The 23,768-nt window shown below is 47.7% G+C and overlaps 1 protein-coding gene across 1 annotated transcript in view; it reads right to left on the reverse strand.

Moving 5' to 3' along the window:
• Positions 1-23,768, reverse strand: part of RAB11FIP4 (RAB11 family interacting protein 4) — a 212,471-nt gene that overhangs the window by 101,363 nt on the left and 87,340 nt on the right. Inside the window, exon 3 of the mRNA XM_026654456.2 lies at positions 16,029-16,117. Coding sequence (XP_026510241.1) covers positions 16,029-16,117 — 89 coding nt within the window. The remainder of the gene's footprint in view (positions 1-16,028; positions 16,118-23,768) is intronic.

Raw genomic sequence — 23,768 nt, forward strand, 5'->3', positions numbered from 1 at the left:
TCTGGTCACCCTAACTGAACTCAACATGACTATTCGCAGAGTAACGTACTGCTCAACCTGGGTCAAGATGCCAGGATCTGGACCAGAGTTTCCCAACTTTCTGAGGGAGTGGGAGAGGTGGGGCGGGGTAGTTTGGGTGCAAGGGTCTGGCTTGGGCTCACGCTGTGATTTCACCTTTTTGTTTTCTGGCTTCCATTTAAGATGGTGCTGTGCTGGGAAGCCACGGGGCTGAATCACTTTACAAATAAAGCTCTGTTACAAGTCATTTCTTCCCTTGCATGTGGCTCTGAAAAGGCTTGTCATTTCGCACACTCCTGCACATCTCTCCACATCCTTTCCCTCCCCAGCCACAGAACAACAAACACCGCAGAACAGCGCTTGCTTTCCCAGGCTGGTTTCTGGACTCTCTTTATCAGGGATACTGAATGTAATACAAAGTGCTCCTATTTATAGCAGTTGTTACTGCCTCCTCTCCCTTGTCTCCTCCCCTGAGATCGCCTGTTGAAGGCAATGAGCAATGCAGATTGGAAAGAGGTGATGTAGCAATGAGAATTCAAGGAACCACAGGCTTGCCTCCACCCCCACCTTGTGCACGGGCTTGTTTCACTTTCATTATGCAAAGCGCTGTTTCTCATGAACAAGAAGAGCTTTATGCTTATGGCAAAATGGCACCACAGGAGATGCAAAAACCTTTAAAAATACAAATCCCCTGCAGAGGCATGGGTAGGAGTGAGAGAGGGCGGGGGAAGAAAGACTGGTCTGCATCTTCTCCTCCTCGTGGAGCAACCTTGCAGGGCCATCCACAAGTTGGTCCTTAATATTCATGCTCAGTAATTGATGCTAGGATTTGGTCTGGACAAGTCTTGGGTGGAGAGAAAACCTCCTATTTTCCCCACCTCCATTGACATAAGCCTTCGCTACAAGAGGCCAGCAGGTCACCTGTTGTTGCAGGTAGAAATGGATGGAATCAAGTGTTTAGTCATCTCAGTGGTATGATTTGTGCTCACAATTAATTGGTGATGCAAAAAAATGCAGGCACCAAAAGGGAAGCTCAGCTGAGTCCTGGCTGAAAATGAGGCCTTCATGTTTGGGAAAAATATAACAGTCCTGTGGTGGGCTGCTGAATTATGCAAGATCACGAAAGATAAGAAAAAAAATCAGCTCCCCCGCGTCTTGGGCCCAATCCTGCTGCTATTGAAGGCAATAGGATCAGGGGCAGCTCTAGCTTTACTGCCGCCCCAAGCACGGCAGGCAGGCTGCCTTTGGTAGCATGCCTGCAGGAGGTCCACGGTCCCGCAGATTCGGTGGCATGCCTGTGGGAGGTCCGCCGGTCCCGCGGCTTCGGGGTACCTGCCGCCGAATTGCTGCCAAATCCATGAGACCGGCGGACCTCCCGCAGGCATGCCGCCAAAGGCTGCCTGACTGCCGCCCTCGCAGGGACCGGCAGGGCACCCCCCGTGGCTTGCTGCCCCAGGCACGTGCTTGGAGCGCTGGTGCCTGGAGCCACCGCTGAATAGGATCAAATTCTACAGCAGCAGGATCAGCTCCCCAATATGTCCTGGATAGAGCTGGATGGGAAATGATTTTCCTGCCCTGTGAAAATTTTGGCAATTTAAAATTTCCCATCCTGAATCAGGATGAAAAATCAAACCCGTCCATTTCCGTGAACCAAAAATCTGAAGAAAAAAAAATGGATCAAGTCAAAATGTTTCGTGTTTAGATGATTTCAAAACATTTCAACTGACCCTTTTTTAAAACGATACATTTAATTTATTTTTACATCAAAACTCATTTCCGCCCCAAAACGGAGCCTTTCATTTTGAAAACACCAAAACAGGGTGTTTTGACAAGTTCTAAACTTACTTTTATTTTGAAATGGGAAATTCGTCAAAACTGACCCTGTCCCACAGTTTCAATTTTAACAAACTGGAATTTACTCACGACAGACGGTTTTGTTGGAAAATTCCCAGCCTTGCTGTGGAACCATGCTGCAATTGTTGTTTTGAGCAAGTTCTTTGTGGAAGCGTCTCCCTCCCTTCCCCTTTATGTAAGCAGCAAGGGAGGCGGATTATTTTTTATGCAGGTGTTTTATACAAAGGACATGGATTCCTGTATGTAGCCACAAACATTAAAAATATAATTCAGAATGTTGTCAGGTGAAAGTAGGCAATTTCCATGGAAATTAGCCCTGAATGGGGGGCACACTGCGCTCCCTGCTGCTCTGGGTAATTGTTCACCGGAGGCTTCTTGGCAGTTGTAGTTAATGCGCCTTCAGAAGCTTGGGAAAAACAGGCGCGATGAATTGCTGAAAGCGTTGCCTTCAGAGGGTGCCATAAACATCTAGTCGGGGGAGAAAGTGCACTGTATGCCTGTTGGCACCGCTGTGCGAGATGGACTCTTCTCATTTCTGTAAACAAGCTTTATGAGCTTCCCAACGATGCTCAGGCTATGAATCCCTATGAGGAGAGTCAGGCAACAACCAGGTGTAGCGGGAAGGTCTGGTGACCAGCTGGCCTCGTGGCCAGCTCGTGGCCTTACAGGTTCTGCTGGTCTAGTCGTCCCAGAGGGAGGTCCCAGCTGCAGCCTCAGTCACCCCCCGAAGCTCCCATTTCTCCCCCAGAGCTCGTCATTACAAAGGAGCAGGGAGGTCAGGTAGGGAGACCTGGGCCCATCCACTTCACTGGGTCCCGACCCCAGAGCCCTAGGGAGTCTCTCCACATAGCCAGCCCAGTTACTGGGCACCCCAAATTATGTTACCCCCTTGGTCATTTCCTATTAGTTTGCAGCTCCTCAGTTTGGGGTGTGGGGACTGGCTTAGCAGACCCTCCTCAGTCTCTTAGTGCCCAGGTCAGTCGATCAATCTCTCCCCAAGCTTTCAACTCCCAAAGGAGTGGGGGGGGGGACCCAAGTTCCTGCTGCTAGAGCAGCCTTCACCAAGTGGTTGCCATTCGCTGCACAGCTCTCAGCATCTGCCTGGCTTCCTGGCGCCACATGGAGCTCATTTCCCCTCCCCTAGGCTATCAGGGTCCTTTAATATGCCTTGCACCTGTTGAGGCGGGGGGCCTCCCTATCCCAGGATTGTTCCCTGCTTCAGTGTGGGGCCTGTAGACCCCATCGCACCACGTCTGAAACAAACCCAAAGCAACTGAGGGCCAAACCTAACTCCCACAGGCAATGGAGTCTGTGTATCGCCTTCGCCAGGAGTTGGAATGAGCCCCAAGGGCTCGATCCTGCAAGATGCTGAGCAGTCCTGTGAGGTGCTGAGTACCCTCAAATCCCATTCAAGTCAGTGGGCGTTGAGGGCAATGAACACCTTGCAGGACTGGGCCACCAAGGGTACCTCTACACTGGGATAAAAAACCTGTCGCATAGCTATGGCTTGCCCAGGTCAGCTGACTTAGGCTGCAGGGCTATAAAACTGCAGTGAAGACATGCTCTAAGAGAGCAGCAATAATAGGACTACAGACTAGAATCACAGGAGCCGCCTGCCTCCCCTTGAAATATACCGAGCAACGGAGAGAAGCGCTTAGTCCAGATCTGATCTTCAGCAAAATTTGGGAGCATTCAGATCCCAGTTTTTGCCACAGCCTATCGCAGAAATCAAGTCAACAAAGATGAGCCCTTCCCCATCACCCTAGCGTCTTTGGACAGAGGTTTGAGTCACTGTAGGTTTCCCGCTAGGGCCAACCAGCCCTGGTCTCCGGAATCCTCACTCTCACGGGGTTGCAGACTGTGATTGTGTATTACTCCTGCAAAGGTCACATGAGGACATCCTCACCTCTCTTGCACACCCACTCAGGGGCACAGCACAATCCAGCCCAGAGTGAAGGAGTGAGGCAGGCCGTCGATGCTGCATCAAGCGGATTATATATTCCAAGCTTCATTTCTCTACCCACCCACCTGCGAGCAACTGAATGTGTCAGATGCTACGTGCTTCATTTCCACTGGCAGATCTGCAGACCTTGCATTGCAGCGAGGTGTCATTCAAGTCCATGGAGAGAAGGGGCTCACGCCCCTGTGCATTACTAGAGGCAGTGTGCTTGACTTCAGCTGAAGGCGGGGATGGAGGAATGCCTGGAATTCAAGGGATGGCAGTAAAATACAGAGGGTGTCAGATCAGTTCCCACGTGTCCACATCACAGGAGCCAACACCAGAGTTGGCACCCAGTGAGCACCGTGATGCAGGGCTGAGGCACATCAGTGGGTGGTGTGTGGAGGCGAGCACTACTGCTGTCTTCCTGAGTAACAGTCTCCCTCCCAGGCTGCTCCAGGGGAAAGGCAATGATGCATTACCCCTTATTATAGGCTAGATCACAAACTGACACTCTACCCCTAAGTCTCCTCCGAGCGCCGCAGTATGAAGGTGGACGGACATATTAGCAGGCTGGTAGGAAAGCTATTGTCTTTGGGTTTAAAAACATATGCTGCGTGGATTGCAGTGTAAACACCGTGGGGCCAAGGGAGGAATGGGGGACTTCAGATGTGATGCTTAAATGCCGTACATCTGCTAGGCTGGAAACATAATCTAAGCTAAAAAAAAACAGCAAAGGAAAGAGTGGGGGTGGTGGAAAAGTGGAGCCTGATAAGGACAGACAGGACTAGAAAAAATAAATCTTTGACTCGTTATGTTGTTTAATGTAGCTTCTCTATATCTTATCTCCGGTGTTTTGCTCCCAGTTCCTTGGGAAGGTATTTCCACTGATAACAGAGGCAGAGCAACTAAAATGGTACAAGATGGGGTGTCTCTGGCAGTCCATTCCAGGAAGGCAGGAGATAGGCTCTGTCTCAAATTAAGAGCTGGGCAACAACTGGGCTTAATGTAAAACAACACTAGGTTAAGTAGTTTTGCCTATAAACCCGATAGCTCAATGGCCTAAACCAGGGTTACCATATTTAAAAAATAAAAAAAGAGGACACTCCACGGGGCCCTGGCCCCGCTCCTTTCCCACCCGGCCCCGCCCCTTCCCCAATGTCCCCACCCTAACTCCGCCCCCTCCCCTGAGCGCCCCGCATTCCCCCTCCTCCCTCCCAGCCATGTGAAAAGGGCTGCCCGAGCGCTACCGGCTTCACGGTTTGCCGGGCAGCCCACAGACCCTGTGCCCCCGGCCGGCGCTTCCCCAGCGCAGCTGGAGCCCGGGAGGGGAAGTGCCCGGCCGGGGGCGCAGGGTCCAGAGGCATGGGGGCTGCCTGAAGCCGGTAGCGCTCGGGCAGCTCGGCTCTTACAGAGCCCAGGAGTCAGGGAGCACAGCAGCCCCCAGTGCCCGCTCTAAGGTAAGCCAGGGAGTATTTTTCCCAGACATGTTCGGCTTTTTGGAAATTCCCCCCGGACGGGGGTTTGATTACCAAAACGCCGGACATGTCCGGGAAAAACCAGACGTATGGTAACCCTACCTAAACTATACCAGCCAAGACGGTAAAGACATTTCTAATCAGAGGGCACATCTACTCTGCAATGGGGCTGTGCGACTGCAGCATGCAGAGACATACCCAAGCTAGTTTTAATCTAGCTAGCAGTACAGGCTATATAAGCCCACCCAGGACATGGGGTACTTACTTGGGCAGCTAGCACACATTGCTGTGGCTTCATTGCTATCGCTACCCGTGCTGCAATCATACCTCCAAACATAGACACACATCTGTAGAAAGTAAGGGGTTGAATGCAAGACAGCCAATGGATCAGACCCTATATCCTTTGACTTCAACTGGCTTTGAATCAGGCCTGTCAGAAGGAAGAGGAGTTTAATATGGCTAGGACAAAGGAGGTCCCGTACAACTTTTATCAGTTGCTACTGTAACTGTGTGAGAAAAAGCCCAGATATTATTAGAGGCGTAGCCCCGTTAAGCCAGACCTATGAAGGTAAAATGTAGTAATGGGCAAGTCTCTTAGGTACAGGAGCTTTGTGAAAGCATCCAGTGTTTGGAAGCCTGTGTCCTTTGGTCAAGATTTCAGGTTTGATTTCTTGTGCAAATAGGATTTGCTAAAGATTTTCTGTACTTCCTGGTTTCAGTTTGGTCAGACATTAGTCACGAGTTACCTTCTGGCTCCTGCCAAAACCAGGAAAGCAGAGATCTAGGAAATAGTAAGTGAAGTTACCGGCGATTTTTCGAGGTGCAGGGGGACTCAATTTGAGCTTTGGGTAGTAATAAATGTCTCTCTTAGCTGACCTCTCGCTATTAAAATGATCCATTGATATTTTCAGATCATGCACGACTTGGTATTTCCACTGTTCTGAACCTGTCTCTGAAGTAGTGATGGGCCATGGCTGGGCCATTCAGAACAGGGGCTCCAGGTGGTCGAGGCTGCCAGGCGGCTGCTTTGGATTCACCTCTGGATTTAGGTAGTTTAGGACAAAGCATTTGAAAAAGGAAATAGGAAGGATTTGGAGTGGTATTGACCCTTGTGCAGAGACTGTGTGCTGGCCCTTCGCGCTGTTTAAGTTCCACGTCTGAGTGCAGCTGGGAGAGATTTTTCTGATGGATAGTTTACTTGCCAAAAAATGTAGTTTGGGGTCAACCAAAATTATTTTCAAATTCAGGTCAAACTCGGCAAATAGGTTCAGTAAAAGGAAAACAATCTGAAAAAGTCAAAACAACACATTTTGCCTTTTCATTTCAGAAGGACATTTCGTTTTGAAACTCAGCGAGATTTAAATTTGAAAAAGAGTAAAATAAAACCACCTGAAAATGAAATGAAACATTTTATTGGACCCAAAACATTTGTTTTGTTCTTTTCTTTCAGTGAGAAAAACAAAAACAAACATTCCATTCCAAGGTTTTTTCCCACCAAACCAAAAAAAAAATCAATTAGTCACTCAGCTCTACTTCTGTGGGCGTATGTGGGATTTTAGTACTGTACAGACTTCTGTACAGGGGGGAATTCCCCCCTTGCTGAGTAAGATCTTCATAACAATTCAATTAACATGTAGCAAAAAACAAGCACTCTGGATTCCAGAGTGAGCTTCAGATGAGGTGGGTGGTGAAGCCTTTGCCAATCAGAGATGGGATGTTGGGTTCCAACATCCTGGCTGACCAATAACAGACCAGAGATAGAACTAATGGAAACACTTCCAGGCCTGGTTCCCTGTCCAAAAGGAAGGTGCTGGAAACCCCAAGCAAAATGCAAATAGGAAGGGACATGAAAACGTCCTAGCAAGAGACTCAAGATATCAAGATGATGATTTTACCCACTTTCCAAAGCTGGCAGATATTTAAAACATCCAGCTTGGCAGCACACCCCGTGATTACTGGGATAAACTGCTAGTGTGGACACCTCTGAAGAAGAAAGATTCACTCAAGAAAGGCGGAGGATAATAAAAACAGAAGAACAATTTGGATACACCAGAAGCCTGAAGACGGAGTCCAATAGAATATTCAATTCTTTCCCGTTTCCCCCTTTTCAATAAATAGAGAAAGGCAGCCCAGTCTGTGCAAATGGACACCCACACTCTTCTCATTCCAGCTGTGTCTCAAAGTGCTACATTTGTTCCCCCTACGGACCACTGAAAAAAAAACCCATCTAGACCCTAATCTCTTTCCAGCACATAGGGTCCCCCTCTCTCTCAAGCTGGATGTCAGCAAATACCCATCAGGCAGCCATTTCCAGCTTCAGAAATCAGTGGGGAACTTCTAATTGCTACTGAAAATATTTTCCAAGGAGCAAATCAACTGGTATGCCAAGCTCCATCCCAGAGGCAAACACAATTTATTTGTCATGTTTCAACAATTTTTCTACTGTTCGTACTGTATAATTAGTCACTTGGCAAGCTGGTGATTACACTCTGGACTGAAAAGACGGCTCATTCTTTGGACACACAACAATCAGCCCATACCTTGTTAAGAGGCGGATTGACTATCGTATTTACAGACTAGAGCAGCAAGGAAATGGCCAACACATTAAATCCAGCACTGTAAATAATAAAACAAATAGAGCCCAACACACTGCCCCATTTAATAGTATTTAAAATAGAAACGGTATTGCTGCCATATCTTGCATTTCCCAAGAAAGGATAGGTTCAGATACAGTATTTGTGTATTGATTCTGGATGAGAAGACAACTGCTCACTTATTTTCATATTGAGTCTTCTGTCTCTTCTCAAGAAGCTTTTCAACCAATGCCTGATGTGAGTGGTAACTAGACATAGAACCTTCTATCCAACTACTCCTCCTGCTAGGAATGTTGGTTACCTGGATAATATGGAAGCTGGATCCAAGCCCCCTCTGTTTTTGCAAAACCCAAACATGACTGGCAATGTTTTGCAAAAATCAAAAACACTTTGGTTTTCCCACTGCAAAGATCTGACAAAGCCCAAGACCTGTATCTCAACACCTCTCCCCCAAAGCTTTGGTGGGTCTGATAAAATGGATCCAAGTCACCCCTTATTGGCCAAGCTTTTTAAATCCAAACGAGTTTCTACAAAACAAAAGCTAAACCACAGCTCTCTCGTTGCATTTTTAGCAGAGGGCTCTCCCCTTTTCAAATGTCCACCAATGAAAAGAGGACCTATGGCTTTGAGACCCTAGTGGATGCTCACCATGGCCAAATTCTGCGGTCCTTACTCAAGACATTTCTCACTGACTTCAAATTTGAGTAAGGACAGCAGGTTCTGAACCCACAGCCACACATAAACACTGGGAAAGAAACTGACGGGTTGATAACCTAATTTCCAGCAAACTCTCAGAGCATTTACATTTTGTTCTTAAATGCAGATTTCTGCTAATAATAATACTTAGCACTTCTAGTGCTTCAGATGTTCATAGCACAGTACAAACTTCAATTAAGCTAATGCACTCCTAATTCACACACCACTGTATCAAGGGCATAGTTTTACCTGAAAGCCCTGGAACTGCTTGGGGAAGAGAGGGTCTCTATTATTTTTGAATGGAGTGGTGTACCAAAAATCAATACCTACTGACTTCCTGTTTTCCTTCTGGGTTAAAAATATGTAGTCCTGAATTCTCAGTTACACTAAGACCTCAACACACAGTCAACCTGTGGAACTCGTTGCCAGGGGATATTGTAAGGTCCAAGAGTATAACTGGGTTCAAAAAGAATTAGAAAAGTTCCTGGAAGATAGGTCCATCAATGGCTATTAGCCAAGATGTCAAAGCTTCTGACTGCTGGGACTGGGTGACAGGGAATGGATCACTTGATGACTGCCTGTTCTGTTCATTCTCTTTGAAGCATCTGTCATTGGCCACTGCCAGAAGACAGGATACTGGGCTAGATGGACCACTAGTCTGACCCAATATGGCTGTTCTTACGCTCTCTACATCTCTCTGGCAGTGTAAATGGACTTTAAAGTGGGTGTCAATGTAAACGTAATGGGGTCTTAGCGTATGTGAGAATCAGACTCATAGTACTTTACTCCAGCATATATAAAAAGCTCAGTTTCCTTATCTATGCATCTAATTTTCTTAGGTACTTACATGACCCCATCACCATCGGATCTGAGCGCCACACCGTCTAATGTATTTATTCTCAACATCCCTGTGAGGCAGGACTGTGCTATTATCTCCATTTTACAGATGGGGAAATAAAGCACAGAGAGACTAAGGCCTGGTCTACACTGGGGGGTGGGGGTGGGGGATCGACCTAAGACACGCAACTTCAGCTACGAGAATAGTGTAGCTGAAGTCGACGTATCTTAGGTCATAGAATATCAGGGTTGGAAGGGACCTCAAGAGGTCATCTAGTCCAACCCCGTGCTCAAAGCAGGACCAATTCCCAACTAAATCATCCCAGCCAGGGCTTTGTCAAGCCGGGCCTTAAAAACCTCCAAGGAAGGAGACTCCACCACCTCCCTAGGTAACGCATTCCAGTGCTTCACCACCCTCCTAGTGAAATAGTGTTTCCTAATATCCAACCTAGACCTCCCCCACTGCAACTTGAGACCATTGCTCCTTGTTCTGTCATCTGCCACCACTGAGAACAGCCGAGCTCCATCCTCTTTGGAACCCCCCTTCAGGTAGTTGAAGGCTGCTATCAAATCCCCCCTCATTCTTCTCTTCTGGAGACTAAACAATCCCAGTTCCCTCAGCCTCTCCTCATAAGTCACGTGCTCCAGACCCCTAATCATTTTTGTTGCCCTCCGCTGGACTCTTTCCAATTTTTCCACATCCTTCTTGTAGTGTGGGGCCCAAAACTGGACACAGTATTCCAGATGAGGCCTCACCAATGTCGAATAAAGGGGAACGATCACGTCCCTCGATCTGCTGGCAATGCCCCTACTTATACAGCCCAAAATGCCGTTAGCCTTCTTGGCAACAAGAGCACACTGTTGACTCATATCCAGCTTTTCATCCACTGTGACCCCTAGGTCCTTTTCTGCAGAACTGCTACCTAGCCATTCGGTCCCTAGTCTGTAGCAGTGCATGGGATTCTTCCGTCCTAAGTGCAGGACTCTGCACTTGTCCTTGTTGAACCTCATCAGGTTTTTTTTGGCCCAATCCTCTAATTTGTCTAGGTCCCTCTGTATCCGATCCCTACCCTCTAGTGTATCTACCACGCCTCCCAGTTTAGTGTCATCTGCAAACTTGCTGAGAGTGCAGTCCACACCATCCTCCAGATCATTAATAAAGATATTAAACAAAACCGGCCCCAGGACCGACCCTTGGGGCACTCCGCTTGAAACCGGCTGCCAACTAGACATGGAGCCATTGATCACTACCCGTTGAGCCCGACGATCTAGCCAGCTTTCTATCCACCTTACAGTCCATTCATCCAGCCCATACTTCTTTAACTTGGCGGCAAGAATACTGTGGGAGACGGTATCAAAAGCTTTGCTAAAGTCAAGGAATAACACATCCACTGCTTTCCCCTCATCCACAGAGCCAGTTATCTCATCATAGAAGGCAATTAGGTTAGTCAGGCACGACTTCCCCTTGGTGAATCCATGCTGACTGTTCCTGATCACTTTCCTCTCCTCTAAGTGTTTCATAATTGATTCCTTGAGGACCTGTTCCATGATTTTTCCAGGGACTGAGGTGAGGCTGACTGGCCTGTAGTTCCCTGGATCCTCCTTCTTCCCTTTTTTAAAGATGGGCACTACATTAGCCTTTTTCCAGTCATCCGGGACCTCCCCCGATCGCCATGAGTTTTCAAAAATAATGGCTAATGGCTCTGCAATCTCATCCGCCAACTCCTTTAGCACCCTCGGATGCAGCGCATCCGGCCCCATGGACTTGTGCACGTCCAGTTTTTCTAAATAGTCCCGAACCACTTCTTTCTCCACATAGGGCTGGTCACCTTCTCCCCATATTGTGCTGCTCAGTGCAGCAGTCTGGGAGCTGACCTTGTTCGTGAAGACAGAGGCAAAAAAAGCATTGAGTACATTAGCTTTTTCCACATCCTCGGTCACTAGGTTGCCTCCCTCATTCAGTAAGGGGCCCACACACTTTCAAGGTCAACTTACCTCAAGTCCTCATGGCGCGGGGTCGACTGCCGCCACTCCCCCGTCATCTCCACTTCCGCCTCTCATCGCGGTGGAGTACAGGAGTCGACGGCAGAGCGATCGGGGATCGATTTATCGCGTCTACACTAGAGGTGATAAATCGATCCCCGATAGATCGATCACTACCTGCCGATCCGGCGGGTAGTGTAGACGTACCCTAAGTGACTTGCCCAAGGTCCCACAGGAAGTATGTGGCGAAGTAGGGAACTGAACTCTGCACTTTCCAGTCTAGGCTAGTATTCTAAGCACTGGCTCGCCCTTCCTCTCTCTTCCTTGGAAAAGCTTCATCTACAACAGGTAACAACGGGGAACCACTGTATCTCCATGGGAATAACTCACTCCTTCAGGGCCCGACCCAAAGTCAATGGGACCAAGCTCTTAGGGTGGAGTACAATAGCTAGTTGTAACCCATCATAACTCCACCGCAGACAGTACACCATCCTGGAATCAGATATTGCCGAATTGTATTTAATCAAAAGAACCCTCTTGTGTTATGTTAACCACAACATAACCTACCCCAAATCTCCAACACCAGGACAAGTACCAACACCAAACACTGTTCTCTGAACTCCTCCTCTTCCCTTACACAGAGAATTCAGTGATTCTGTCCTTATGACAATCAAATGTTGTTAATGGCTAATGAGTGAGACATAGAAAACAGGACTGGGTCTACTACCGGATGACAGTTGTTGTTTTTTGCATGAAATGTGTTACATCCTCCCAGTCGAGGCCATTTCATGACTATAGTGTTTTTTCCTGGTGAAAAAGTCCCGTGAAATGGTCATTTGCACTTTGAAAGATGCGATGTTTAAAATTGCACATTTGCACGTGAAACACAATTTGTAAAAGTTCTAAAGTTTCACATTTTTTGTTTTGTTTTCACTCAAAAAATGGCCCAGTTTCCTCAGGCAAACCCTGTTAATGTTATCGCTGTTAATGTAAAAAGGGACCATTTTAGAAGGTGTAAAATGAATAGCCATAAAACCCTTGATATCTGGGGATTTTAAATATCAGGTCAAATTAATTGCACCCGATTGACTGAGATTAAAGGCTGGATGCTCAGCAGTTTCTTCCTCCCTGTCTGTCTCAACCTACACACACAGCTGGTTCGGTGCATCTCTCAAGCTCCTGCATACGCCACCCTACTTCTCAGCGCTGCCTCCAACTCCTCTCACACGTCCACCTTTGCGCTGAAGCTGGGCATCTCTGTGCAGAGTGGGCACTTGGGAGGAGAGGGCAAGGCAACCCCTTGGTCGCGTTTGAGAAGGGAACTTGTGATACAAGGGTATTATTTTTCCTCCTTCCTCCCCCAGACCAGGCCTTTAAACCCCTGAGTCAGCACCACAACAAAGAAGCAAGCTGAACACCAGGGTAGCATAAGTGCAACTCTCTGGGTGGAATAAAGGGGACATGTCTCATGCCCCAACTTCTTACTATCCTGTTTCTGGTCCCCCTCAATGCAGCGGCAGAGCTCAGGCATCCTGCCTCTTGGCGCCTTCCCCTAACTGCACCCCTGAGCGTTAGAAGTGGGGTGCAGATAGGAGGGTGCAAAGAAAATGAGACGGGCAACTCTCAATTGAAGCCGTGAGAGGTACCTGTATAATTGCCTGCGTCACCGAGATTTTGCATTTACTAAGGAACCCAGGAAACCGGTCAGGAGCCAGTACATTTTCATAGGGAGCTGGGCATGAAACTCTTGCTGTTGCTGATAGGCCGGGATCCCTGTGCACATCAAAAGTAACTTGTTTTCTCTTCTCTTCTTTGGGGGACTGAAAGCCCCAACAGCAGCAGCTGGGTGTCACTACAAGAGTGGAGGAAACAGAGGCGCTCACTCACCGGCCTTTCGTCAGTCTGATGCTGACATCTAGTGAACATTTTCAAAATTGCACTTACAAAGTGCAGTTCCAAGAGTGCTTCAAATTAGTCTCTCGTCTTCTGCCCCGCTGGACTCTGCCAGCGGAGTCCTCTGACAGATGGGGATGGCAAGCAGCGTGTGCCATGGTGTCCTTTTCCCATACAGACTTTCCATCATGTGGGGTGTGAGGGGGGGGTAGGTGCTTGGATTTTGCTGAAGGTGAATCTAGCCCACTGCCTATGCAACAGGTGCTTGGGAACCACTCTGGGCTCTCCCAGTACTGCCAGCAAAGTTTCCATAACAGCATTACAAAAAGCAGCCCATTTTGAACCTGGTGAATGCATTTTTCCTCAGTCCAGGTGCAATCTGTCTACACTAAGGTCTGAATCAAGGATCTGAGTACAGCATCTTTGCCACTTGAGCTCCAAGAAGACTTCCCAGTTGCTACCAGTGTTAGCAGCAAAGATAACTTTCTTCCCGGGCCTCTTCCAGCCGCTAGGTTGGAGGAATGTTACTCAGGCTCAGCTGCAAAATGTATCAGGACTGCAGTCTTCTAGAAGGCTGAGAAATCCCTTTTCGCCAGTGCTTTGAATGGAGTACGTCACAGCAGCCCTCCGGCAGTCAAGGCTGAGAATGCAATGCTGAAAGAGCACTTCGCTTGCCTTCAGATGTCCCCATGGCAGTGGTACAGGTCTGAGGAAGCCCCCTGCTTTTCATTTCTGAGTTGTCCTTTCATAGTGTCTACCCAGCATCTATCTCAACACAAGGAATCTGGCTCAGGATACCAGATCAGGTCGCCGTCAATCTCATCAGTTACAAAGCCAAGGAGCTTGAGAAGCAAGGAAATTAAGCGGTAAGGACGTCCTCACTCTTACGCTGCCCACATAGGAAACAAACTGTTGTTCTCATTCAGCATAAAGAAACAATAATACAAATAAGTACCAACAACTCCACCCTATTCTAACCGACATTACGGCTCAAATCCTGCCCCCATGTCTGCGGTCGTAGGGGGCCCCTGGGCAAATGACTCGGGACAGTTCCACTGCACAAGGGAAGAAGGGGGTGGGGTCAATCAATCTCTTCTTCACAAACAGCAGAGGTGGTTGGTGCAGCACCGCAAAGGGGGTGGGACCCACGCATTCATCTCCCCAGGGGAGGTTCAGCGGACGTAGCCTTTGTGGCCCAGCATCAGGTGATGGCAACCAAGCGGAGGATTTGGGCCCAACAGTGTAGGGGGTGTCTCTGGTTTAGGTAAACCTCAGAAGTGCTATGATTAAGCATGTACTCGGCTTTGCACTGCGAGCCCCTGAGTCCTGCAGTGTCCTCCCATTCTTCAGGGCCCTGTGCAGATGCTGCTTTGGGCTGTGATATGAACCACCAAGGGAAAATTCCTACATAATGAAAATCCTTGCAAATCAACCAACCTCGACAGCGCATTAAATGGAAGAAAACAATCTCATCACAGTCAACCTAGGAAGTATTGATTTCTGCTGTGGAAAAGATGAATGCAAGGGAACCTTGGAACTAGGCTCTTCACAGAAGCAATGCAGATTACTAACTGGGAGGGAAACACACTGTGTGCTCTGTCTTTTCTGTCCAGATGGGAACTGATCCCAAACCTGCAGAAGGCAGTGGAAAGACTCCCAGGGTGAGATTTTCTGCTGCACCTCTACGAACCTCCTATGGGCTCCAATCCTAACCCTAACAAAGGACCCTTTACCATCCCCTGCCCTAGCCCAGGGCCACCTGTCTGCTCTAACCCTAATCCTAGCTTGGCTCCACCTACTGGCTCCAGCCCTAACACTAGCCCAAGGCCACTTACCACAGTAGTGCTAACTGTAGACCAGAGCCACCTTCAGACTCTAACCCCAGCCTGCTGCAACCCTAAGTGACTGCAACTCATATCTGGTACATTTAATGGCTCCAACTCTAACTTAACCCCAGTACCCTGCACTAGCCCCAACCTTGAACATAGCCTTGGTGCTCCCTATGCGACTAAACTCTAACCTATCAACCTCACTCATGCCTAAGGTTGCGAGTCTTTCACGGAGGTCACGGATTCCTCGGTAACTTCCGCAGCTCTGCCATGGGCTGCCCCCTGTCCGGAGGAGCGGTGGTGGGGCCACAGGCCACCCCCTGGTCGGAGTGGTGGCGGAGGAACCACGGGCTGCCCCCTGTTGGAAGCATTTTTGACACATGCTAGAGATTACAGGGGTTCTATAGAGCTAAGGATTCTCAGGATCTGTATGCTCAATGCTCAAACCACTGAGCTATCCCTCCCCCCCGCTCATGTGGACCAGCTTTTATGCCCAGATCCATTCCTCCCTTATACTTCTGTAGTTCAGCAGCGCTTGCACGGCACAGCTTTTTCGCTACTAGCTCCTTTCCACAAGTCACTTGCTGCACTCAGGGTGTGCCGGCTGGTTTATATATGGCACCCTCTAGTGGGCAAGGGAGCACTGACATCAGAAACCGGTTACAGGTGAGAACAGTGCTAGATGAGGCTGCACTCCACAAAACTGAGGGCTACACTGGATTTAGATCACTAATCCTCAGGCATAGCTAAAGCAGTATCAAAGATGAAATTCTCCTCGTTTTTATTCTGTAAAGGAAAAGGCAACAGGCCAGGTGTAAAGCGAGAGGACTTACTGTGATCCTTCTATAAATCATCCAGAAAGCTCTCTCAGTCCACCAGCATGAGTCAGAATCAGTGAATCTCTTACCTGGTAGTAGTAATCCACATACTGCGGCTCATAGTGCCGACACCCAGGGTTTTCGACAGCCAGCACATCCTTCAGTAACTCTTCACAGCCTGACAACAGAAGCAAAAGCAAACATTCAGCTCATTCCGTGTCGGTCCCACTACAGTATTCACACAGGCATGTGCAAGCCTCAGACAGAGGGGAGACTGAGGGCCTGTCCATAGAGGGGATATTTGTTTCAGTGTTGAAGCAACCTGCATGGAACTTGGAGGAAGGAGCACAGTTTGCAGGATGGAAGAGTGTGAAGGAAGCACCAGGAAGTCAGTCTGTGTGCACATGGCTTGAATGCTAGCTGCAGTTGCAGCACTTCTGTAACTAGTTCTTTTAATAAAGAGCCAGTTTCATTTTATAAGCATTGAGTCCTCTTGCATTCTTAGCCAGCACGCTGTACATGAAACAGGTGTAGCTAACACGAGTGCAAACCTTCAGCATAGATAGGCTTATCATATGTTGGGTTTTTCCAGACATTTCCTCTCTTTTGATCCTCTGCCCTCTGTCTGGGTGAATTTTTCAAATAATAAGAGGCAATGTCCGGGATTTTTGTGGTGCAGATGTTGCAGCTCAGAAACACCTGGTCTCTGCATCCCAATTGGTCCCTCCGCTGCAGCCACCAGATCCCAGTCCTGGGGAGGTGGAGAGGCAGGGGGAGGCGCTGACAGATGGCTGGCACTACGTCTCGGGCCTGCCCCAGCTGCCCTGCCACCTTGACAGGGAGTCATGCTGCCCCCCACCTTGAGAGTACAGCACCTCCCAGGTCCCCCCTTCCAGTACACACCCTCTCCAGCACCCCCCAATTGCACCTCCCCCAAGTTCCCCCTCCGCCCCAGCAGTGTCCTCTTTTTGGGAAGTTGAAGGATGGTAACCCTAAAATAGATGCCCTGCACTGCTGTGAAATGGGGCTTGCCCAAGTGTGGATTGCTTCAGTCCCAAACCAAAATGCGGCTTGGTCCAGTCAATCTAGCTCTAGACCCACCCCACTAAGCACGAGGGGGAAAAGAGATGGACCAAACCCCAAATCCCTATAGTCAAACCCTGCATACAGTTCGGTATTTCACAGGTCTGCATCAGACTTTATGCCTGTTTTACACTGGTGTATCTCCACCCATGTCACCAGAGTCACTCCTGATTTACACTGGAGTAAGTTAGAGAAGGGGAAGTAGCCTAGTGGTTAGATCAGGGGAGTCTGAATTCACCTGGTTCCATTACGAACTTTTTGCCTGGCTATTGTCCGTGATTCTCCTGGCATGGCATCGTACCACGCAGAAATGGATTTTTTGCTGGGGGTAACTGGATGTTACACAGAGCTTTCTGCAGGAAACTCCAACATCTTAAAATACGTCTCACTCTAGGAGCATATGGTCCTATGTGAGCAAACACCTACGTGCTTACTTCACATTCACAACTACTGCTGCATTTGCTCTGTTGTTAATAAGCATGTTAGTGGCTGGAAAATCAAGGCCTGCGTTTCTTTTAATCTCTCTCATCTGAGAGCCCGAGATAAATATAGAAAGCCTTTGGAGCTGCCAAATTCCTCAGTCCCCATTAAATACCAATGATTGTTCTCGGTGTATTGAGCTGTAGAAAGAGGTAATAACAGGCCAGGTTATTTTAACCAGCTCGTTACAGACATGCTGCCTAAAACATGTTGACACATTTTATATGGTATTTTACTGGGAGGCTCCAATTATCCAATGGTATTTCTCTTTCTACCTCATCACTAGTGTGGTACGTTTGGCTGTGACATAACACATTGCTATTCACCCACAAGGCAGGTGAGCCAGAAGAAGAAGAATGTCACGAAGAGTGAATCATACGGAATTATGCTGCCAGCAGATTATTCACTCCTATTGTCAAAAGGAAGGAATAATAGCTTTAGGGGAGAATTACAGGAAGAAGACACCCTCTGCTTATGGAGATAGAATCCCTTAACAAAGGAAAGGCACGCTCAGAAAGAGCAGGAGAGCACCACCAAATTGTAAGGGATCTAATATGTGGGATCAATATCTCCACCTCCTCCCCGCACACCGGCATATGATGAGAGTGACACACGGCAGATAAAGTAGCTGTCAAGTGAATTATGATCCAAAGAGCAAGAAATTCTAGCTGCACAGGAAAAGAAGAAATTCAAGCTAATTAAAGAAGATGCAGCATAGCTCAATGAACTATGGAAGCAAGGCCCCTATAAGGAATTGAACTTCAGTCAACTAAGTCACAGCTGCAATGAAGGAAAGTGCTTAACAGAACAAAGGGGTTTTGGCAATAATGAACATGATCCTCAGCAAACTAGAGGGAACTAAAAAGGTGGCCTAAAGATACGTATTGACAGCCGCACTAATTGAAGTTCTAGTTCTAGACGTGGCCAACCTCCAGGTGAAAATATGCCTGTGTATAAGGAAGGGAAGGTATGTGGCCACAACACTGAATAACAGCAGAGGAGGCCGGAAAACCAACATTTTCCCCTGTGTGAAATTTTGAACGAAAAATCATCTCTTGAAATTTTTCAACCAAAAATGTGGGTTTTCCCAGGGGAAATTCGGAATCGATTCAGAATAACAATGTTTGACTCGACATTGCCAGAGGACTCTGGGATATGCCTCCCGAAGTCCTAGCAGCACACACAGGTGAGTGCAGCACCAAAGAGGACACAGCATCTCGAGGGTGGCTTTGCAGTGTGGTTACTCACACCCAGCTGAGGCTAACTCAGGTGCTGATCACCCGAGTTAACTCTGCAGTGAAGACATACCCTTAGGCTTTGTTTACACTGGGGTCACAGCCATCTTTGTAGCTAAAATCCCTACTGTATATGCAGTGCATGGGGTAAACCATGAGTTGCAATGGTGCACCAGGGAGCTTACTCCCTGGTGTACCAGGTATATGGTAGGGATTTGCACCTGTGGCTAACACCAGTGTTAGCTAATACATGCTAATTAACATGTTGTTAAACACCACTTTGCACCTAGTGTAGACAAATTCAGCAGTGTTGTATTAGCCGGTCACGGTCAACCCTAGATATTGACCAATGGGAGCAGAATCCCTAGGACTGGCCATGACTAGCCAACATGTTTTTAAAAAATACTTTCTTTGTCCACAACAGGTCCTAAGTGGTGTTTAAAAACATGTTAAGCGACACATTTGCTAAACACCCCTCGTTTTCTCAGTACAAAGAAGGTCAAAGGTGTTTCACAGAGTCACTTTCAGAGTAGAACCACCTGCAAAGTGCTTATCTTATGTGGACCGTAGGACCATCACTGACTTTATTAGCTCTACCTTATTCCTATCTTAACATGTATTTCCACCTCTCATTTCAGCCTTTTAAGTCACATTACACATACACAGACATAGCTAAAATACTGCTGGTCTATAACTGGAGCCTGTCCTTTTGTTGTATTGCTTATTAAAAATCTTCATTAACACAAAGGAACATCATCCCGAGTATTCACCCCTGAGATTGCCTTGCTAATGCGATTCCCGTGAGACCAGCACTCCAAAAAGCAGTTTCTTGTATGATGTACGTAAAGATAAACTTTGTTTGCCCCGTGAGGAAATTTCCCGCTGTAGATCGCTCTGTCTTGGATCATCACCCATCAATATCCCTTTGTTCCCAATGGCTGTGACCATAACATGTGCTGGTCTGTGCTTTGCGGAGGTTCCTCCATAGTCCTGTTCCAGGGGATAATTTAATTGTCTATTTGCCCCCTTTGCCATTAATAACAAAAACTTATTAGTCACAGAGCTGTCTACAGCCCATGTGTGTCATGGGAGTCATTAAAGCACAAACGAACTGCTTGCACTGCCAAGCTCTCTGTGAGAGACACTGGGCACATATTCATTAGAGTGAGTTATCTGCAGAAACCAAGCACCATGCAGTAATGCATGCAGGCAGGGGTAATGGAGGAGATGTGTTTACACAGCTGTAAAACTTCCCCTCAACAATATCGCCAGTCATAATTTCAACCCACATTTCCCTCCTGCATTAATAACCACCACAGCACTGGGCTAGTAGCACAGCAATTCCAGCCAAAGGCCTATAAATGATCCAACACATTAATAAAAACCTCACAACATTCCTGTGAGGCAAGGTCAATATTTTTACCTCCCATTTCTCTGAGGGAGAAACTGAGGCACGGAGGCTGGTGATTTCAGTGGCGCCTTAGGGAATTAGGTGCCCAAATTAAGGGGAGTTTGGTATCTGACTCCCTTGGGCCCCTCTGAAACTAACCTGTGAGGTTAGTCTATGACAGCGCTGGGTCCCGGGCCCCGATCCTGTGTTTTACCCACAAGAAGATCTTTCCCCTCTTTGCATTTTGGCTTTCATCACACTCTTAGGTTTTTCCAGCAGGTGACTCTGTACTGGGGACACCATGGCACGGCCAAACCCATTTAAACTCAGGATGATGATGCCACACGAGGACAAAAATATGGGGAAATTAATTGCCCCACTCTGGACCTAAACTCCTTGGGGGTTGCCCTGGTCACCGTATTAATGGTAGGTGGAGGGGCCTTTCCAGATTGGGACCCACCTGCCCAATCCAGAATCCAATGAAACCCAGGTGGCATTTGATACTGACTTCAATGGAAGCAGAATTAGGCATCACCTAGCATCATATATTAAAAAACGCAAAATGAGTCAAATCTTGGTCCCATGGGAGTCCATGGCAAAATGCCCACTGGCTTCAGGATTTGACCCCATATAAAACACAGTCTCCTTCTGCAAAGGTGACACTTTGCCCGCCTGAACATCACTGGATAGTGGGAGTCTCCGTATCCAGCAGCCAGCATTGCCCATGGTAACACAGCTCCATTGTCGCGTAGACTGGCACAGCGACATTCGTGCTGCTCGTCATGCTGGGAAGAAACTGCATGCTATACTGCATTGACACTAAACAAAGGCAGAGGGGCAGGAAATGCTGCCACAGAGAGGGAATTTCCCCTATGGGATTGCTTAAACACAACACTGCAGCCATCTGGGGCCTGATCCAAAGTCCAATAAATAAATGGAAAGGTTCCCATTAACGGGCTTTGGTTTGCTTCTTGGTAAGACACATATTTCAGTAACAAAATCTCTGTCAGTGATTCATCACACTCATCACCTCTCGGTGCAAACCAGATTTTCTTCCCAACAGACCATTCTCCCTATGCACGGTCACTTTGGAAGATCAGCTACTACTGGACCTTTTATCATCTCTGAATAGAATTCCAAGCCATGTGTTTAAAGAGCTGATCATTGCTTTCCATTCTCTGGGCCCATACCCATGAGGGGTATGTCTGCACTGCAGCAGGGAACATGCTTCCCAGACAGACTTGGGTTCACTCTGCTCCAGCTAGTGCGCTAAAAAGAGCAGTGGAGCTGTTGCGGCACGGACAGCGGCTCATGTTAGTCACCTGAACTCGGACCCTGGGGTGGCTAGCCCATGTCGCCAAGTCCACCCTGCTACTTTTAGCTCGCTAGCTCAACCTGTTAGGGTGACCAGATGTCCCGATTTTATAGGGACAGTCCCAATTTGGGGGGCTTTTTCTTATAGAGGCACCTATTACCGCCACCCCCGTCCCGATTTTTTACACTTGCTATCTGGTCACCCTAGTGTGCTGTCTGCCTGGGTTGGGAGGCACATATTTAGACATATAGACATATCCTTAGTGGGTGTCTGTTAGCTTCTCTGGGCCTTGTATCAGGCCCTTTCTTTTCAGAGAGGAAAGTCCCTGACATGTTTACATGGAAACCGATTAGCTGTTGTATTCAGTATTGTTCTCCTTATGATGGATGCTTATGCATGAAAATCACGTCTTTTACTTATTTTATTTTAGCACTAATTTGAATTTTACAAGTGCCCTGGGAGGTTTACATGAAGGGCACATTACAAATGGATGACTGAGTTAACACATGGCTCTGCAGACACGTATACCTGTGTCTTCCTACCGCAAGCATCCATTTTGGCTGGCAGCCTAGAAAATGCCAGCGTGCTAAATTGAAATATCACAATCCACACAGGATGTAATGAAAAATCAAGGTTTATTCTGGCGTATCTCCTTACTGATTAGGGCAAACATTATGGCTTCTGATGGGGATTTTTACAATGCTGCGTTCTGAGCTGGCATGCCTGGGACTTACTGCCACTGGTACCCTATCTTGAGGAAAAATACCCTCTTGTCCATGCTTGCCGACCTGCCATTACCAGTTTTTCAAGCTGTGCAGCAATGCACACACGAGGCTAGAACCTGTCCTTAAAAAACCATCGCAAGAGAGCCAAGGAACATCTCCTGGCTACTTTAAGATCCTCCTGCATTAAGACATTTCATTATTTCTATAATTTCATTTTCCAGAAAGCAGCACCACTGAAAGCCACTTATACGGCTGATTGGAGCCATTTCATTTGGACACCTAATTGTCTAACAAGGCCTTACCATGTTAGGATCTATGGAAAGAAAGACAAATTGAGATTGACTTAGACAATTATTTGTTTTTCTAAGCATGGGCAGTAAAACATTTCCTGCTAGCTGCCAGTGACTCTTTTCCCCCCCTCCCTGGCTGGGGTTAGAAATCTTCAATCATATTCATTTTTGGACATCATTTTTGGCAAGCGAGACATTGCATTGGAACATGTAGTGCAACAGGGGACAGGAAGGAAGGATTTTAGCCAGGGATTGTTGCAAATCCTTGGGTACCCCAGAGCCAGAAGCTCTGCAAAAGGATGCACTCTACAAAAGGACCTTCTGCTAAAGAGCAATGCATGAGGTAAGCCTGCTCCTTCCTGGGTAACGGAGTCTCCAGTGTCCTTATATCAAGTCTCTGGGCCTAACTCTTGGCCTCGTGCTCCTTGCAACCCCTTGCCCAATGGCTTCCACTGACCTCATCCCCTTATATCATGGGGGCTTCATGACACCTCTGGAGGCTGGTAGGGGGGTACCCAGGCCCTCCCACTACACCTGGTTCCAGCCCGGGGACCCTATATCTAGCAGCGAAGGTCTGCTCCATACAATTCCTTGCTGCCACCTCCCTGAGCTTCTTCCTACCCTGCCTTTCTCAGGCCTTCTCTCCACACAACCTCTCTAGGTTAACCCTTCTTGCAGGGCCAGGACTCTCAGGGCCCTCGCCTGGAATCCCCTAACAAAATTCCAAATGTAACGAGTAAACTTAACCTAACTTCTGCCCTCCTCAGGCTTGCCCTTTTAGGCCTCTTACGTTCCCCTTGCTTCGCTCCTTAACTGCACACCTCCCAGGGTTCGCTCCCCTCCTGGAAGTCTAGAACCTGCCCTTCTGTCAGGGCTTAGCAATACAACCTGTTCAACTCTCAGTAACCATTTGTCTCCTTCTCTACTCAGGCTACGATTCCAGGGCATAATCTCCCCATGAGCTTCCTCCTCACACCCTCCCTATTCCCACAGAGTGACTGCAGCTTCTCCTCCCACAGCATCTTTCTTTCTTTCTTTCTTTCATGGCAAAGCAGACTTGACTGAATAGTCGCTAGTCGCCACCAGCTGTAATTCCTAAATACTTAGCGGTTTATATTCTCTCACTCTGCTGTGTCCTTCAGGTAATGTAACAACTCCTTTCTAATACTACTCCATTTCCACTAATAACGTAATGTAACTTTTGATATCTTAAGACATTTGAATTCCTCAGAAAGCTTTTCCCTTTCATTATCAAAGCCCTCACAGATCCTATACAAGGTGATCAGTTGTTTCTTCCACCTTACAGAGCAC

This window comes from Terrapene carolina, unplaced genomic scaffold (genome assembly GCF_002925995.2).
Source record: "Terrapene carolina triunguis isolate 2854851 unplaced genomic scaffold, T_m_triunguis-2.0 Scaffold192, whole genome shotgun sequence".
Taxonomy (NCBI): Eukaryota; Metazoa; Chordata; order Testudines; family Emydidae; genus Terrapene; species Terrapene triunguis.